Genomic DNA, 19,424 nt, shown 5'->3' with positions numbered 1-19,424 from the left:
GCCACCACTGGGTGTAGTACAATAGAGGTAGCGTCTGCTGCCCATCAGTTCATCCTTGACACTTTCCTTCCAGACCTCTGTGGGAGCCAACAAGCTTCAGTGCTGAAGAGGGGGCCCCCACGGTTGCCCTGTCCCATCTCCATCCCTCATTTGGCCTCCCAGTTTGGGAAAAGTGTGGCCTTCGAAAGACCTGGGAACAAGCCTTTCACACCGTAGAGCTTTGGCGATGACGGGCCACAGTTCCCCTGGAGCTACAATTAGGCTCAACTTTAAGCAAACCTAATCTGCGAAAACAAAATTGTTTTTCCACCCAGAATCGAGCAAAATGGTTCTTTGCGTCTGCCAAAGAATCTGCCACAGGGAGCTGATTTTGTTTTTTAATCTTTGAGTTTTTGTTTTAAATATAAAGTTATACAAGGGCATATTCAAAATGAACCTCCAGCTCAGAGAAATTTAGCAGCGTATTTGCAGCGTCAACCTGTGAAGCTGGTTTTATGAAGTTGCTAGAGGCATGAAGCCAGCCAGTTAATGCCATTGAAAATCCCTGTTTGCAATTGTTTTTTTCAATTCCTATGTGAGGAAAGGGTCTGGACAGGGATTTAAGGTCATCCCTAGGAGTCCCAGTGAGCTCATGGATCTTGCAGGAACTGGGGTGTGTGAGATTTTGCCAGTGGGGTCCTGACAAGTGTTGGGGACTCTCTTGGGGTTTTAGAAGAGCTGACCACCCGGGGAGCGCCTTTATGTGATGGTCACAGGGATGGAAGAGGTAGACCCTGAGACCCCACCCCTGCCACACCCTCCCCACCTCACTGCCAAGAACCTATCTGTCACTGCCACTCCTCTTCCAGGGCAGGGCCACAGGCCAGGCACAACTGGCATGCACCTGCATGCCTTAGGCCAATCTGCCAGAAAGCCAGAGAAGGGACCCCCCCACCCAGGCTGCTACATTTTTCCCCAGAAAAGTTTCAGAATCCTCCCTCTGCCTTCAGCTTTCTGGCCTCCCTTACCTGAGAAGGTCTCTCACCCTACAAGGACTTTCCTTATTGTCTTTCCTTGTTACCAGACGGAGGTCACATTGGCAGGAGTAGGTGTTGCTCTGAGAGTCTCCACTTGAGTGTCCAATCCCAGAGTCCTTTGCTTCTTTTCTTTCTGTTCTTTTAACTCACATTATCTGTCCTATGTGCCTGTCTCCTCATAGACAAGGCTGAGAACCCCAACAAGTGTTAAAGGAACCTGATGGTTTTAGGAAAAGGTTCCAGCAAGGCCGTCCGGTTTCTCTCTAGATGTGCAAGTCCCTGAACCTCTCTGTGCCTCAGTTTCCCCATAACTTTGACAGACCTGACTGGGTAATAATGATAGTAACAGCTTCCATTTACTTAATCTTTACAACCCCACGCAGGAAGTTCTCTTATTATTCCCCTTTTGTACATGAGGAAACTGACGACCAGAGAGATTGTGGAGGGCTTGAGGGTTGCTGCCCATCTCCCAGCACTGAACATGGAGACTTTCACAAGTCAGCAGAATGAGGAGGCAAGGATTCTGCAGTGCTGTGACTGTGGCCCCGTCTCGGACATGGGGAAATGATCCCCGTGGTCCTCCAAGGGATGTGTCGAAGCTCTCCCGACGGTTTCCACCCCTCCTGCACCTCCCCCAAATATCTGTGTGCGTGTGTCCTGCTCCATCTACTGACTGTGTGCTGTGTCCATGCGACCACCATTAACACACCATTTCATGAGTCACCACACTTGACATCACGCTCTGTGCCCATGCAACGGGGTAGCCAACTGACCTTTCTCAGCAGCTGGCAAATCATGACCCTGCCCTCACTGCCAAGAGTCCATCTGGGGCTGCCACTCCTCCCTCAAAGCGGGCCAGCACGGCTGGCAGAGCACCTTGATCAAGCCACTCCTGCGTGCTCAGGAACCCAACTGCCAGGAAGCCAAAGAAGGAGCCCCCGGGCTGCCTTTTTTTTTTTTAATCCCCATCCTCAAAACAGCCCCTACCCGTGAAGGCATTCTTTTGTGTGTGTGTAATGAAATGGAAAGAAGATTAGCGTGCAAGACACACAAACCTGGGTTTGAATCTCAGTCTGCCACTTCCCCGGCTGTGTGACCTTGGACAAGTCACTTTCCCTCTCTGAGCCTCAGCTTCCTCATCTGGAAAATGGGTATAATGGCACCACCTTGCCACAGACAGATGCAGTGACATTCAGAAGACTCACATATTACACCTAACATCATCCATCAGGCTGGGCAGAAATCACTGTCGCTGAAAAATTCCTCAATAATCCGAAAAGGAGAATCTATACAATTCTATCTATGCAATAATTCCTACATATGTTAAGCTTTGAAAGCCACTGAGGTAACGCTAAAGGTAGCAGGGGGAAGAAAAGTCCAGTGGGAATATTTGTAAGACCCGTTATGTTTTTAGAAACGTCACTAACTTCAAAAGGGGGTGGCAGGTGGGATATTCTGTAGAGAACCTGCTTGGCAGTAGGGCTTCCACTGTTCTCATGGCAATCAAGTTTCTTGCACCTTGATCTCCAGTCATGGTTGGAGGGTCATAATGAGACTGACCCTTGATTCCAAAGATGAGTTGTACAAGGGGCCACTGCCAGATGCAGAGAGCTTCCCCCAGGCCCACATTTTTCCAGAAGGCTCTTGAGAGTTGCCCCTTAATTTCATCCCAAATTGGAACTCTTAGCTGCCCCCCTTCTCCTTCATAACTTAGGGGGTAAAGCCAAAGCCATCGTTACTGTGTATCAAACATCAGCCCCCCCAAAGGTCTGTTTTACAGATGAGAACAATGATTAAGGGCAGTGCTGGGAGTCAAACCCAGGTCCCCCTAACTCCAAAGCTCACCCCCTGCAAGACATTCTAAACGACTTCCCTGGCAGTCCAGTGGTTAAGACTCCATACTTCTGATGCAGGGGCTGCGGTCGGGGAGCTAAGATCCCGCGTACTGTGAGGCGTGGCCAAAAAAAAGACATTCTAAAAATTTCCAGTCCCAGAACCTCTGGAGAAAAGGGGTTTTTCTCCAGCTCTTGGCAGGGACCTTCAGTGGCGAATTTGCCTTTGGTAGTTGATAATTTGGGGCTGTCCTGCTACTTGGAAATTTGGCTTTCTTGGTGCTGTTGGGCAGTGCCGGGGGCCAGCCAAAGGCAGGGGACGGAACAAGCGTCTTCCAGATGGAAGGATGGATACCATCCAGGGCCACGAGCCTAAGGCGGCTCCTCCTGGTGCCCAGGCAGGGCAGGGGAGTGCCCAGGTGTGTGTGCACGTATGTGTGTGTTCTGTGTTCTTTCTTCTGAGGCCGCTTACGATCTGTCTCTCCCTCCGACGCCACGTCACCAGGAGCAGTACACGGTAAAGTGCCTCTCTCTCTCCCTCTCTCTCTCTCTCTCTCTTGTTCTGTCTCGTTCTCTGTGCTCTGATGCAGCCGCACTGGTTCTGGGCCTGTTTCTGTAGCCTTGTGTCATTGCCACCGTCCTGTCGCCTGCAGTGACCAGAGTCCCCTCAGCCTGCTCCCCAAGGGGCAGGAGCCTGGAGGGGTCTTGGCCACTGCCTCTCATCAGGACCCACCATTTAGCCCAGTTCTTGGAAGAGAACATAAAGGGCGTGGAAGGGGGTCTCCCCATGGTCTTATTTCAATAGGGCAGACGAGCCGGATGGGGAGTTATCAGGGGAGTGAATGTCCAGCTTCCCAGATGGGAGAAGCGTGGACAGTCCAAACAACCAGGGCTTGGGCTTGAAGAGGAGTAAGTAACCCCCCACCCCCAACAGAAGCATCTACACTCTCAGCAAAGTGATTTGAAAATCGGGTTGTTTTCTGTAAGAACACCTTGGTCAAGCCATTCCTGCGTGCTCAGGGGCCAAACTGCCAGGAACACTCTCCTCGGTGTCTCAACAAACAGGATTGTTCTCAGCCTCTCCCCAGGGAGAAATGCCTCCTAGGAGAGAGACCCCCAGAATGCCCGTGGAGTCATTTTTAGATGAGTAGATGTGCCCCAGGAGGTGTGTTCCCAAATGTTAGCAGTTTGGCCCATGAAGATTTTAGCCCGTTCCACGTACAACCTAGATGTCCACTTCCTTGACGTTTTTTCCACCAACACATAGTCTAAACTTCATTTTAGTTTTGCTAGAACACTTTATGCCATCCCCTTACAACCAGTATTGTTAACCTCAGTTAGAACAGGCAACCGCAAAAGTGAATCCAACAAGAATGAAACAGTTGCGTGACAAGTTGTTACATTCAAGCTGGGTTCTTTGTTAAAAGGGAAATTCGTGTTAGGGAGGCATTAAAGACCTATGAACGCATAGCAGAAACTTCCTCTCTGACCACAACGGGAGGCCTGAAAGATAACATGAAGAAAACATAGCTGTTTCCCTGTGTGATCCCGTTCCTTAATTGTGTTCGTGATCTGCCTGAAAATATCTCGGTGACTCTCCTGATGTGTGTCTCATACTTTGGGTGCACAGCCTTGAGATACTAATGATTGATGACTTTGGTTTAGAAAAGAAAATCCCATGTTCAGACTGCTGAATCCTGGAGCACAGTTGTGGCTGGCAGGTTAAAGTCCAATTCTCTTTTCTCTGAAAGATGAGAAAAAGGAACCCTAGAAAAAGCAAATGTCACGAAGAATATTTTTGCACCTGGATACCTGGGCACACCACGGTGGGTGTCTCTGGGGCAGCTCTAGTCATGACCCTAGAGAACTGTAGGGAGATGTTTGCTAACTGGCCCCCAAAGACCTCTGATCTGGACCCATTCACATGTGTCCTGAAGCTACACACCAGGCACATGCTGGGGGCAGAGACAAGAACCAAGGTTAAAGGGAAAATGAACACATAGGAGAAGAAATCACAGTTTCACCTTTGAAGAGTTTTCTGTCTAAAGCCAGAAGCCAATGACAGGAACAAAGGTGATTCTGAAACAGCACTGGGGCTTGGCAGAGCCCAGAGGCCGTCAGTGGAGGCTGTCAGATGAAGGGACATTTACCTTGGCCTTTGAGGGCTGCATCGTTCTGTGAATGAAGACGTGGAGGAAGGGCATTTCTAGCAGAGGGAACAGAAGTAAAAGAATGTGGCTGGGGCTTGGGTTGTGTAGTAATCAATGGGAATGCAAACAGAAAGGTAAGTTGGACTCGATTCCTAAGAGCCTTGAATGCCGAGCTAGGGGTTTGCACTTCTAGGAATTCAGCTGCTCCGGAAGGAGTCGGAGTAGGAGAGTGACATGGTCATTGGTTTTGGCCACTGTGTGCAGAAAAGATGGAAGAAGAGAGAGACAGGGAGTTGGGGGGGGGGGAAGTTGGGAGGTGGATGATGGGGGTCTGACCTATGATGGTGCCATGTGTAGGAGGGTGACCCATTGGGGATGAGGATGGAGGACAGGAAGCTGAACACGAGTGTTGGGTTTCTGGCTTGGGCAGCTGGGTGGGTGGTGAGTTCCATTAATCACAAGCCTTTGATGGCCACACCCAATGCCTTCCTTTTCGGGGCGCTTGAATCATGGTTGGTTAAGGGTGTCATGACATCTGCAGTGCTAAGACTCAGGCCCAGTAGACCCTGGACTGAACCCCTATGCAGCAGTCTGAGCTCAGATACCCTGAAAGAATGAGGCAGAGATTCGACATCTGATGTTCTGGTTCCTTCTGCTCCTGTGGGCTCAGGGAATATTGGGGCAGGGGGTGGGGGAAGGGAGCTCTGGTTTAAAGGCCACTTTAAGCATTTCCTGCATCCTGTTGGAAGAGGGAGGAATCCCATTTTCTAAAAGCTCACTAAGACCACCTCCAAAGAGAGCACACAGGGGGCAGCCAACCTCCTCATGCTGGATCCAAGAGCCACCCCATGCAGCTGTACAGGCTCAGCCAGGGCCCTCAACAAACCCTGAGACCAAAACCACAAAGGGCCATCTATTCACTAGCTCTTGAGCCCAGATGGATCAGGGGAGCTGACTACTCTTCTCCAGGAAGGACATGGCTATGCCAGGCCCACCCCAGACTCCTAAGCCTGGGAGGGTGGGGCCACTTGGGGCTGTGGACCACCCACCACCCAGCCTGACCTTGGCTCCCTCTTTTCCCTTCTCCCCATTCTAACATCCCTCCACAGTGGCAATAGCAAAGGAAAGGACATCAACACGATTAAATCCCTCCGAGTCCTTCGGGTGCTACGACCTCTTAAAACCATCAAGCGGTTGCCAAAGCTCAAGGTGAGATTGGGGTATGTGGAAGATCTATCAGGGTTGCCACGTACAGTTGAGCAGGTTGCACACTGCTCAAGGACAGTTCGTTGAAAGGGATGCTGCTAACAGCACAGCCATTATATATGGATATACTTATTACTACAACTCTCCAGTAGATGGCAGTAAAGTGAGTTAATGGAACAAAATCTGTATATCATGGTAATTTTCCAATAGATGAAATGTCTCTTGCAAAGTTGAGATCCCTTTTCTTAATTCCCATGAAGGCATCATGTGGATAAAAACAGGGCATAACCCTATTCTGGGAAGCAGGAAACTAGGTTTCTGGTCCCACATAACCTTTAACTTTTCACCTGCCTATTCTAGGGTCCAATATCTCCTGTTCCAAAATAACATGAACCACCAGAGTGAAGTAAGTCAGAAAGAGAAAAACAAATATTGTATATTAATGCATATATGTGGTATCTAGAAAAAATAGTGTAGATGAACTATTTGCAAAGCAGAAATAGAGACACAGACATATAGAGAACAAACGTATGGATACCAAGGAGGAAAGGGGGGGCGGGGTGGGATGGACTGGGAGATCGGGATTGACATATATACACTACTACGTATAAAATAGATAACTAATAAGAACCTACTGTTTAGCACAGGGAACTCTACTCGGTGCTCTGTGATGACCTAAATGGGAAGGAAATCCAAAAAAGACGGGATATATGTATACGTATGGCTGATTCACTTTGCTGTACAGCAGAAACTAACACAACAGTGTAAAGCAACTATACTTCAGTTAAAAAAAATAAATAGGGGCTTCCCTGGTGGCGCAGTGGTTGAGAGTCCGCCTGCCGATGCAGGGGACACGGGTTCGTGCCCGGTCCGGGAAGACGCCACGTGCCGCGGAGCGGCTAGGCCCGTGAGCCATGGCCGCTGAGCCTGCGCGTCCAGAGCCTGTGCTCCGCAACGGGAGAGGCCACAACAGCGAGAGGCCCGCATACCACAAATAAATAAATAAATAAATAAATAAATAAATGAAACTTGAAAAAAATAGCATGAACCAGAATTTCCCAAAAGCTTGTTGTTTCAAAAAAAAAAAAAGGAGGGAAGGAAATGAAATCTAGTCATTCAAACACCCCTTTTCAATTTATGATGCACCTGAGGAGCACCTGTATTATCTCTTTCTTAATACGTTGCTTTAAGTCACTTTATTTTTTACCTGAGTGGATTTATTTTAAAAGGAAATGCTTGTCAAGTTTCTTAAGTTGGAAAACAAAAACCCACTGTTAACGGAAGGTAAAACTAAATATCTGTTCAAAATATAAGATAACTGTTATTAGAATCTAGCCCAAAATAATTGCCTGACAAAGGCTTTGAGCATGGACACTTGCTCTTTCTTGGTTAAAAAGGAAAAGTACAGGGACTTCCCTGGCGGTCCAGTGGTTAAGACTCTGTGTTCCCAATGCAGGGGGCACAGGGTCGATCCCTGGCCAGGGACCTAAGATCCTGCATGCCGCATGGCGCGGCCAAAAAAAAAGGAAAAGTATAAATGTTAGGTGTTAACACAGTAACAACTAAGGAAAACTTTCTCCTTCACTTAAAAGGATTGAAAGCATTAGAGAGAGAATAACTTTGCTACCACGTGACTCAGTGTTACTTGGTCTTGGGCTCCTATAGGACCTAAAAGTACGTCTGATATCACCGGTGGTGTGCCCCTCCCCCATGATTTGGGAAATAATGATTCGAATGCCCCCTTTTTGTTGATAAATATTCAAAGAGGAAATGTGGCCGCCCTCTGGACGGGAAAGCTTGCTTGCATTGAGATATGTGGAACCCAGAAGTAGTCGGTTCAGGGGCTCTTTGCCATTTTCTGGGTCACAGCCCCCTTTGAAAGCCCCGTGAAAGCTATGCACTCTCTCCCCCAGGGGGAGCCGGCAGAGCTAACGTGTGATGCCAGTAGGTTGACAATCTTTCATGCCTACTTGTAGGTAGGGCCCACGGTGATTAATAGCAGAATGCGGTGGGGGACATTCCAGGCTGGGACCCCTGCCTTCTCTAGAGGAGGACGGAAGGATTCCATCTTACGCAGGGCACGTGAAGTCAGCTCGCAAATCCAGAGCGCCCCCAAGTGATCAGTGGGCAAAAGGGAGGGGACCGCAACTCCAGATTATGGGGAGGGGAGTGACGTGAAGCAGGGACACAGAATGAACAGGAAATGACATCTCCATCGAGGACCTTTCCTCTTGCCCTGAAGAGCCATGAGCTTACCTTGGAGAAGCTCAGAGAAGCGGCCCCATTTCCCAGGGCTTAAAATTGGGGGGGTTTCGATGCATAAAAACTCAGAATCGGGCCGAGCCCCAACGTTTCTCAGAACCGCGTGGCCTTAACCGAGGAACTTGGATCACGTCCTTGCCCGTAAAATAGGACTAATGACAATACTTGGGTGTGATGAGCGGCTGGAGGTGGAGGCCGTGCTTGTTCCCAGCCCCTCACGCTGTCCCTTCCACCCCACCCGCCAGGCCGTGTTTGACTGCGTTGTGAACTCACTCAAGAACGTCTTCAACATCCTTATCGTCTACATGCTCTTCATGTTCATCTTTGCCGTGGTGGCCGTGCAGCTCTTCAAGGGCAAGTTCTTCCACTGCACCGATGAGTCCAAGGAGTTTGAGAAAGATTGCCGGTGAGTCTTGGCTCTCCTAGGCATCCCCATGGGGGCTGGCAGGTAGGGGGCGGCCAGATGCACCAGTCTCTTTGTAACCGAAAGTGGGGTCCGGCTGCTCGCCGCTCAAAAGCCACTAAAGAGGCAAAGTTGGTAGAAAGGAACGTTTGCTTTATTTTGCCAGCAACTGCGGGCAGGGGGGGGGGGGTTGGTGCAGGGAGGGCAGACTCTCGTCCAGAGGCCAACTTACCCCCGCGCTGACAACCAGTGGACAAAAGTTTTTATAGATGGAGAGAGGGAGCTACATGTAGAAACAGCACGGTCAGCTGTGACAGTCAACTGTTTTTTTTTTTTAATTTATTTACTTTATTCATTTATCTTTGGCTGCGTTGGGTCTTCGTTGCTGTGCGTGGCTTTCCCTAGTTGCGGCGAGCGGGGGCTACTCTTCGTTGCGGTGCGCGGGCTTCTCATTGCCGTGGCTTCTCTTGTTGCGGAGCACGGGCTCTAGGCGCGTGGGCTTCAGTGGTTTTGGCACGTGGGCTCTAGAGCGCAGGCTCAGTAGTTGTGGCTCACGGGCTTAGTTGCTCCACGGCATGTGGGATCTTCCCGGACCAGGGCTCGAACCCGTGTCCCCTGTATTGGCAGGCGGATCCTTAACCACTGCGCCACCAGGGAAGCCCTGACAGTCATCTTAAAATTGGTCATGTGGTGGTCTGATCAGCGTCACCTTGATTGTTTTAAGTACAGTCAATCTTCAGTTCCAGGGTCAGATTTTTCCCATTTCCTTGAGGCCAATTCTCAGAATTGTGGCAGCTTTTGTCATGGCTACAGTCTGGTCATCATGTAGTTGACTTCTTCTACCTGGTGGGGTTTCAGTATCTATGAGACAGATCAAAGGATATGGCTCAGAATATTATCTATAGCCCTTGAGAAGGAACTAAAGGTCCTTGACTATGCTTAGTGACTAAACTATTATTATTTGGTCTCCTTTGACTGTTTTCCTTTGCTTCTGCATTTTCTCACTTTTCTAATTAAACTCATTCTTTGGCTAAAGTTTTTGCATAGACAAAAGGCAGGCTAAGGACATGGAGGGGGAAGGACCATAGGGTCCTCTCCATTTCATCCTGGGCTTGGAAACTGAGGTGTTGGGCGTTGGGGGTGACCCGATTACAACCAGCTTGAATCTGTAAGTAGAAAGAAAGACAGTTTTGGAATAGGAGCCTCTGACCCATGGCTTCAGGATGAGCCATGAGCTGGTTGCTTAACTTTTGAGTTGCCACCTTTGTCAAGTAGGGGATATTAATACACATCTCGGTTCCCTTGTATGAAACCTTTATAGGCAGATGTGTTTCAAAATTCAGAATACTTTGAGATTTTTAGAAATATTCTGGGGTGCATGTCCCACACAGCACACAACACAGTTAAATTAAGGCAGCCCTGTGATCAAATGCAATATTTCTGCCTGGGAACATACAACTGTTTGCACCAAATGGGATAAATAACAAGTCCAAAGAGCCTCACATCCAGTTGGGTCAGGTTTTGTTGCCAAACGCATTAGGTCAGAGATGGGCAGACTTTGTCTGTCAAGGGCCAGAGAGTAACTGTCTTTGACTTTGCATACACTTTCCGTTGCACCTAATGCAACTCCAAAGCAGCCCCGGACAACAGGCATGGTTGTGTTCCAATCAAACTTTCTTTCTGGAAACTAAAGCTTGAATTTCTTATCATTTTTATCTGTCATGAATGAATTCTTTTAGTTTCAACCACTTAAAACTGTAAACAACCATTGCTTAGCTTGTGGGCCAGATCCAGATCTGGTCTGCAGGCTGGAACTTGCCAACCGCCGGATTAGGAAAAAATGTTTGGTTTTCAGAGCTCTCTGGAGTTTGGAATTGTGGCTAAGGGACTGTGGATCTGAAATCCCCCCCATCTTTGGGTCATCCTCATGATGGAAAGTTCTGGACTCAGTCCAGGAAAGTGCTGCGCCTCTCACTGACCAAGCGCTCCGTCAGTATTGCTTTTGTCGCTAGTATCAACAATTACTATGCACCAAAGGGCAGCCGGTGGTTATTCTGGTGGCTGGTTCCTGGATTTGGAAGGATCCCGGGCATTGGGCTAGGAGTCTGGGGCTAACCTTTGTTTCCTACCCTGAGAAGGAAGAGCGAGCGGCTGCCCCCCTTGGCCTGATGAACCCAGAAATGTGCCTGTCTCCCTCCCTGCTCTCAACTTCCCCCCAAGCCTGAGGCTCCCACCCTTGGGTCTAGAAGTGTTCAAGTTGGAAAAGGATACAAGGTTCTGAGTTGGCTCTCCCACTGGACACAGGGCTGTGGCATCATCTGTGGATTTATCTCCAAATAGATGCACACGAGCTCCAGGGAGAAACGGGCTTCCTGGGCTGTGGGAAGCAGCGTGGGCTGGTGAGCCCCTCTTCCTCCCCCTCTCCCGTCTGTCTGGTGGCCAAATACGGGCGTCCCTCCATTTACTAATGGTCACCGCTTTCTGTGACAGCGGCAAGTACCTCCTCTATGAGAAGAACGAGGTGAAGGCGCGGGACCGAGAGTGGAAGAAGTATGAGTTCCATTATGACAACGTGCTATGGGCTCTGCTGACCCTCTTCACCGTGTCCACGGGAGAAGGCTGGCCACAGTAAGTGGTCCAGTCAGAAAGCCCCCCAGGAGGAGCTCGGGGGCCCTCCAGTGAGCAGGAGAGGAAAGGGTCCAAGAAAGGGTCCAGTGCTGAGAAAGGTCTGAGGGAGGGAGGGGTTTGCTCCTGGCTTCCAGAAGTGGGGACAATGCAAGATGCGAGACGTCAGCAGAACAGTATCGGCCGTATGTGGTGTGGTTGGGCTTCTCGGGGCAGAAATCCAGCGGTCGCTTGGCTTGCCAACCCCTTGAGTGTATGGGGCTGTGTGCTCCCAGAACAGGCACCGTTTCTAATTTACAGAAAGGCCGCATGTACGTACACATGCGGTCGCATCCTCTTAACCCTTCCGGTGCTGGTGAACAAAAAGCTCCAAGCCAGGGGCGTGGGAACCTGGCATTTTCCAAGTCGGTTTGACCACAGGACCAATCTGTCCCAGACAGGGCTAAGGCTGGGGTGACACGGGTGAGACTGACTTGTGCAAGTCCAGACTTTAATTCTTTTTTAAGTTTTTTTTTGTTTGGGGGGTGTTTTTTTTTGCGGTGGTGGGGGGGGGGTTGGCCACGGTGCGTGGCACGTGGGATCTTAGTTCCCCAACCAGAGATCAAACCTGTGCCCCCCGAATTGGAAGCATGAGTCTCAACCCCTGGATTGCGAAGGAAGGCCTCAAAATTTCAATTTTTGAGATTTTGTTCATCAGGGGCTTTGGGGCATTTCTTGTGACTTTTTAACATGTTGCAGGCAATACTAAATATTACAGTGAAATATTATTGATCTCGATTACTGAGGGGTTTGACACCCGCTGAATTTGTGCCCCTGGCAAGTGTCTCCAGAGGTCTCGGCTGCATGCAGGTTGAAGGTTTGGTAGATTCCAGTGGGTACCTTCAGCATCCTCACCTCCCTCCCTCGCTCAGCAAACACCCCAACCGACACACGCCTGTCTGATCACCCGTGCACACACTCAGTGTCCACACGCGCGGGGCCGGCGCTAGCCCTTCAGGCACCGTTGAGCGAATTTTTTAAAGACACCCATTCCTCAACAGACTTGACTTCCATCTGTCAGAAAAGCGTTGCAATGTACTTAATGATCTTGCTCCAAAAAGGCACTTTGTGGCCACCTGCCAAAAAGCTGTCACCATTAATACACAAATCTATCAGGTCTGCAGGATGAATGGTGCCCCTTAGAGGCAGAGCGCTGGAGCAGTGAGTGATGTGTGCAAGGGTACAGAGCAGCCGTGCACACACTCACTTCCAGGTGCATCCTCATTACCCCTCCTCGGCTCCCACGACCACCTGTGCTTAAAACACACACACACACACACACGCGCGCGCCCACCTCCGTGACCCCCTACTCACTCCCATTCATCACCACAAACCTAGTTTCAAATCCCACCTTGGCCACATCTCAGTGGGTGATCTACAGCCGAACCTCAGTTTCCTTGTGTGCAAAACGGAGCCAGTAATAACCTCCCTGAGAAGGTTGCTGAGAAAATGAATAAAATGTTGAACATCATTTCTGGCACCTAACAGGCCCTCAGTACAGGGCAGTAGAAGTAACTGACATTGCTGTCAACACTCCCCACAGGCAAAAGAGGTGGAAAGATTACAGCTTCATAAAGTAACCACGGTGACTGCAGTCAGAAATCAGTGACGACTCTTCATTTCTTTTCTGTTTCCTCTTAATATTTTCCTCCATTTCTGTTCCCCTGTCTCACTTTCCCCCCTCTCCCCACCCCGGTCCTCACAGGGTCCTCAAGCACTCCGTGGATGCCACCTTTGAGAACCAGGGTCCCAGCCCTGGGTACCGCATGGAGATGTCCATCTTCTACGTCGTCTACTTTGTAGTGTTCCCCTTCTTCTTTGTCAATATCTTTGTGGCCTTGATCATCATCACCTTCCAGGAGCAGGGGGACAAAATGATGGAGGAATACAGCCTGGAGAAAAATGAGGTACCACTTCCTACTTACATCCCCACTTAAAAACTGACACCCCCCATCACACATGCACACACACACACATACAGAGGAACCAGCTTCTGCGGGCATCTGGGGAGGGAACAGCAGCATTCTCCAAGCAGAATCCAGCCTGCATGAAGGGCAGCCCTTCATGGGGTTTCCAGAGGAAAACACATCAGAGAGAAGTTGTGTGTGTATCAGTCAGTTTGGACTAGGTTATGATACGGTAACAAGCAGCCCTCACATCTCAATGCCAGATGTCCACAAAGGAATTGGACTGCATGTCCAGGTGGCTCTGCTCCATGTCATCTTTATTCTGGTTCCCCTTTAAGATGCTTCAGATAAAAAAGAGAGAATGGCAAACCATGGTCCAAGTCTTGTGGCTTGTGCCCAGAAGTGACATGTGTCACTTCTCACATTTCATTAGCCAGAGCTAGTCACATGTCTGATGTCAGTGGGGCAGGGAAGTATAATCTCCCCCAGGGAGGGGTGGTGAATATTTATGAATGAAAATCCAGTCCACCAGAGAGTATACGCGTGACCCTTTGCTTCTCTAGAATCATCCAAGCTAGGTGGAGGACCTAGAATGCATTCTTCCTCTGCTTTGTTGGCCTCTAAGACTAAATAATTATTATTCCTCCCTGTCTCCTTCCCTCAAAGAGAAGGAGAAGCAAAATAGTCGGTAAGAAAGAATGGTTAAGCTTCACAACGTGGATGGACCTAGAGATTATCATACTAAGCGAAGCAAGTCAGAAAGAGAAAGACAAATACCATATGGTATCACTTTATGTGGAATCTAAAAGGTGACACAAATGAATGTATCTATGAAACAGAAACAGACTCATTGACATAGAGAACAGACTTGTGGCTGCCAAGGGCCGGGGGTGGGGTGCGGAGGGAAGGATTGGGAGTTTGGGATTAGCAGAGGAATCCTATTATATATAGGATGGATAAACAACAAGGTCCTACTGTACAGCACAGAGAACTATACTGAATATCCTGTGATAAACCATAATAGAAAAAAAATATGAAAAAAGCAACTGAATTGCTTTGCTGGATAGCAGAAATTAACACAGCATTTTAAATCAACTATACGTCAATAAAATTTTTAAAAAGAATGGTTAGGCTTCAATGTCAGACTCTGGTTGAAATTCAAGGTTCGCCCACTAGGCAGCTGTGCCACGTCAGGCTTAACCTCTCTGAGCCTTTATTTTCCTCACCTGCAAAGTGGGGGCTACTGATAGTACCCATTGGTCATGTTTGCTAAGGGGATTCAATGAGATCATGGGGGAGTGTCAGCACAAGAAAACATTCATGGCGAGGAGCTTATGGGGGGTGTGGGGTGGGCAAGAGAGGCAGACATCCAGGCAGACGTGCAGAAGAGCTGCATCGAATGAGATGGGGGGTGCTGGGTGTCCAGCCGCCTCTCTCCTGCCTCAGGCCCTCACACCGCTGTGCTCTGTCCCGCAGAGGGCCTGCATTGACTTCGCCATCAGCGCTAAACCCCTGACCCGACATATGCCCCAGAACAAGCAGAGTTTCCAGTACCGTATGTGGCAGTTCGTGGTGTCCCCGCCTTTCGAGTACACCATCATGGCCATGATCGCCCTCAACACCATCGTGCTCATGATGAAGGTGAGTCCCCCCTCCCCCCAGGCACCGCTTAATCCCCACCGCGCCCCTGCCCCACGCAAAACAGAACCGGCTACGAGTTTCCCAGGCAGACCGCGCTCTGTGTCACCGCCGAGCCCCTGTTCCTGCTGTGCCCTCTGCCTGACACACGGTTCCCACCACTTTGTCTGGCCAGCCCCTTCCAGCTGCCCCTGCAGAGCCCTTCCTCTAGGAAGCCTTCCCTGACCTCCCAGGACCGCATGAGGTGTTTGCAAGCATCCTGTCTGTTATCTCACGTGCCACGATATCAGTGTTGGGTTGCCTGATAGTCTACCACCTGCCTGTGAGCTCCGAGGGGCCAGACAAGTACTGATCACCCCTGAATTTCAGGGGCTCAGAGAGGGCCTAACTCAGAGGGAACAAGAGCCCCTTGATAAATGTTTGATGAAAGAAATGAGGAGGGAAGAGCAGGTAAAGACCCTGCGAGCCTCGGGGCCGTGGAGCCTCTTCAGGGTGAAAAGTCAAAACCTCTCACCCTGTGCTTTGGAGACCAAAAGCCTGAATGTGAGCCCAGCTCTGCCATTTAATTCACCATTTAACCTTGCAGTAGTGACCAGTGGCATCTCAGGGCCTCAGTTTCCCTGTCAATAAAATGGGAAGGATAATAATAGCACGTTCCTTGCCCCCTGTGGGGATTAGGATTGAATAAGAAAGCTTCTGCAAAGACGTTAGCACATTTCTCAATTCTCAAAAACACTCAACAAATTTAGCTGTTGATTTTTTGAATTGGTAAAAAAGCGGTGCCTGTATTCACCTGAAAATTCATCTCCATAAGCAAGTGCTTTGTCTTTTCATTGTTAGGAACATAACAGTTTCAAACAAACAGAAGACAGAAAGATAGAACAGCACAGCCCTTCTCAAACTGCTCACAGATCAGCTGGGCATCTTGTGAAAATGCAGATTCTGGTTCAGCAGGTCTGGGTGGGTCTGGGGCTCCACAGTTCCAACCAGCATCCCGGTGATGCGGATGCTGCAGGTCCCTGGACCACATCCTGAGTATCCAGGCGCTTGTGAATACCCAGTCTCCATCACCCAGAGTTACCCATCTGGAACATTCTGCTATGTTTGCTTCATCTATTTTTTTTTCTCATGTTTTAAAAATTGAGATGAAATTCACATAACCTACCGTTAACCCTTTAAAGTGTACAATTCAGTGGCATTTGGTACATTGACGATGCTGTGCAACCACCACCCCTATCTGTTTCCGGAACATTTCCATCACCCCAAAAGGAAACCCATCCCCATTACCAGTGACTCCCTATCCCCCTTCCCCCAGCCCTTGGCAACCACTAATCTGTGTTCTACGGATGTACCTATTCTGGACACTTCATCTATTTTTTAAAGTGTTTTAAATGATAGACACCACACTATTTCACACTTAAATTCTTCAGTGTGCTTTCCAAAGTAATCAGAACATTTTCCTACATGTGCTTATGCCTGACAAGCTTAGTGTTAGCACCGTAAGATCCATATTGAATTGTCCCCAAAACGTCTTTTACAGTGAGTTGTTTTTTGAGCCAAGATCTAAATGGCTACACACGGTCTCCAGTTTTTCATTTTTAAATCTCTGTCCTCTGCCCCACCCCCGCCCCCCCACCACCCCGCGCTGTTAACTTTTTGAGGAAACCAGATGAGCTGAATGAAAACTGTCCCACCTCTGGGTGCATTGGTTTCCTCCATCTGCTGGATTTCCTGTAACCTGGTAGTTAGATGTAAAGGTTATCGGTTCAAATCTGATTAGTGTGGGCAAGAGTCATAAGGAGTCAGAAGAGCGGTTACCTCTGGCGGGGGGCGGGGGTTATCAACTGGGAAGGGGTGCAAGAAAACTTTTGGGAAGGGTGCTGGAAATGTTCTACGTCTTGGTCTGGGAAGTGGTCTCATAGGAGTGTGCAGGTAATAATTTAAAAAGACATCTGGAAAGAAAAAAAGAACTGACTGCAAAGAGGATGCTGTAGACATCCTGCATCCCATCAGGAGGCCCATCGATAGGGCCAGGCTCTCCCGCGATCTCGGCTGCTAAGATAGGACTCAAGAAAGGAATTTTTGTTTTGACCTGAAAAGAGTAGCCCAGCCAGTGAAGAGCTTGCCTGGGGCCCGGGCTGGTTCCACAGTACATCAATAGGGAAACCAAGTGTCCGAGTCCTGCCTGCCCCGGGGAAAGGGCAGCCACGAAGCCACCCCAGCCCTGGTCCTCGACACTGTGCCCACTGACCCCACTGCTCTACTTCCTTTCTCCTCTAGTTCTACGGGGCCTCTGTTGCTTATGAAAATGCCCTGAGGGTATTCAACATTGTCTTCACTTCCCTCTTCTCTCTGGAATGTGTTCTCAAAGTCATGGCTTTTGGGATTCTGGTAAGTCCAGCCTTGGAGCTAGAGCTGTGGGTTAAGGGAAAGCCCAGAGGGGCACTGGGTGCTGGGTGGTGGTCTCCCCACCTGGTCCCTCAGCCCCCGAACCCAATGGTGACTTGAGCATCCCTCCAATGTGCACAGATTCCAAACTCTGTGTCAGGCACATATCGATTATTAAATGATGCGATGAGACAGGTAATGATTCATTTTGCAGATAAGGAAACTGAGATTCAGACAGGCAAGTCCACAGCATTCAAACTGTTCTAGCCACAGTCGCAGTAAGAAATACATTTGGCAGTGGAGCCCAGTACTCAGACGTACAAACAGACAACCAAAATGAAATATTCACAGAATCTGTATCTCCCCTTAGCACACGCCCTATACTCTGAAGTTGTCTATCTCCTTGATTCCATGTCCCCCCCGCCACTTTTTTTTTCCTCCCCGGCCGGCACTTGGGATCTTAGTTCCCCGACCAGGGATCAAACCCACGCCCCCTGCAGTAGAAACGCAGAATCTTAACCACTGGACCACCAGGGAAGTCACGCCCCTCCTTTTTTAATGCAGTTCATGACCTACTAACTTGATTTCGTCTCCCACTAATGCAAGTGGTCTTAACCCGAGGCCCATTGAGCCCCTAAGGGATCTATGGATGTAGAGTGGGGTGAGGGAGCCCAGGAAATTAGAGGTGAAAAAAATTCCATCTTTATTTTTCACCAGCTGCTAACTGGACTTTTGCTTTTCCTTCCGTCCTGAAAGTAGACAGCAAACCCCCGCAGGATTACCAATATGATCTGTGTCACTGATAAAAATCAGATGTTCTCATATCGCATCCCAGAGGTTGCAGGTAAGTCAGGCCTCCATATCCACAGGGTCTGCATCCACGGAGTCAACCAATGTGATTGGCAATTGGTTGAATCCACAGATGTGGGACCCGCGGATACAGAGGCCTGACTGTGAAGGACTTGAGGATATGCTTAGCTCACCTCTCTGAAGAGAATGACCTACAGCCCGTGGTGTCAGACCGAGACTGGGGTCATACCTCGGCTTCCCAAGGTGGTGAAAGCTGTCGGCTTTGGCACCAGAGAGACCTCGAGTCCAATCATATCCAGGCTATGTCACCTCACCTCTCTCTCCTCCTTTGCAAGAAAGGCCCATCCTCTGCCTCTCCCTCGAAGGAGCTCTTGCAAACCCCAAATGCACATAATGTGTGTCTGGAGACTGAAGGTCCAAGCCTGACATGTTGCGAGCACTCAGTAAATACCAGAAAGTGTTCCAATAAAGTTCATCACCTGACCTTTCTCCTCCAAAGCAGTGGCTACCAAGCCTGCAACCCATCAGAAGCATTTAACGTTGAATGATGCCCCAGACCCACCTCAAGAGATCCTTATTCATTTGGTGGGGTGGGAGCCCCTGAATCTGTACTTTTTTTAATTTATTTTTATTTTATTGGTGGCTGCATCAGCTTTTTTTTTAAATTAATTAATTAATTTATTATTTTTGGCTGTGTTGGGTCTTCGTTTCTGTGCGAGGGCTTTCTCCAGTTGTGGCGAGCGGGGGCCACTCTTCATCGCAGTGCGCGGGCCTCTCACTGTCGCGGCCTCTCGTTGCAGAGCACAGGCTCCAGACGCGCAGGCTCTGTAGTTGTGGCTCACGGGCCCAGTTGCTCCACGGCATGTGGGATCCTCCCAGACCAGGGCTCGAACCCATGTCCCCTGCACTAGCAGGCAGACTTTCAACCACTGCGCCACCAGGGAAGCCCCTGAATCTGTATTTTTCATGAGGACACCCAGGGGAACCCGACATACAGGCTGGGCCATTGGGCCCTGCACTGAGGACCAGCCAGGCATGGGGAGGCACCCTGCCGTCAGGGCAATTGCACCAACTCAGAGTTCCAGTCCTGGGGATGCCACCTATGGGCTGTGTGACCCAGAACAGGTCACAGAACATGTACCGGGAAG

The 19,424-nt window shown here is 49.4% G+C and overlaps 1 protein-coding gene across 12 annotated transcripts in view; it reads left to right on the top strand.

Annotated features, from left to right (window-relative positions):
* CACNA1A (calcium voltage-gated channel subunit alpha1 A) overlaps positions 1-19,424 on the top strand; it is a 345,736-nt gene that overhangs the window by 288,833 nt on the left and 37,479 nt on the right. For all 12 annotated transcript variants that reach the window (XM_060297032.1, XM_060297031.1, XM_060297037.1 and 9 more), the window contains 6 exons: positions 6,108-6,207; positions 8,712-8,872; positions 11,360-11,497; positions 13,239-13,440; positions 14,917-15,081; positions 17,359-17,469. In XM_060297032.1, the coding sequence (XP_060153015.1) occupies positions 6,108-6,207; positions 8,712-8,872; positions 11,360-11,497; positions 13,239-13,440; positions 14,917-15,081; positions 17,359-17,469 (877 nt within the window). The remainder of the gene's footprint in view (positions 1-6,107; positions 6,208-8,711; positions 8,873-11,359; positions 11,498-13,238; positions 13,441-14,916; positions 15,082-17,358; positions 17,470-19,424) is intronic.

The sequence above is a fragment of the Globicephala melas genome, chromosome 3, assembly GCF_963455315.2.
Source record: "Globicephala melas chromosome 3, mGloMel1.2, whole genome shotgun sequence".
Lineage (NCBI taxonomy): Eukaryota > Metazoa > Chordata > Mammalia > Artiodactyla > Delphinidae > Globicephala > Globicephala melas.
This window is presented reverse-complemented; position numbering and strand designations above follow the sequence as displayed.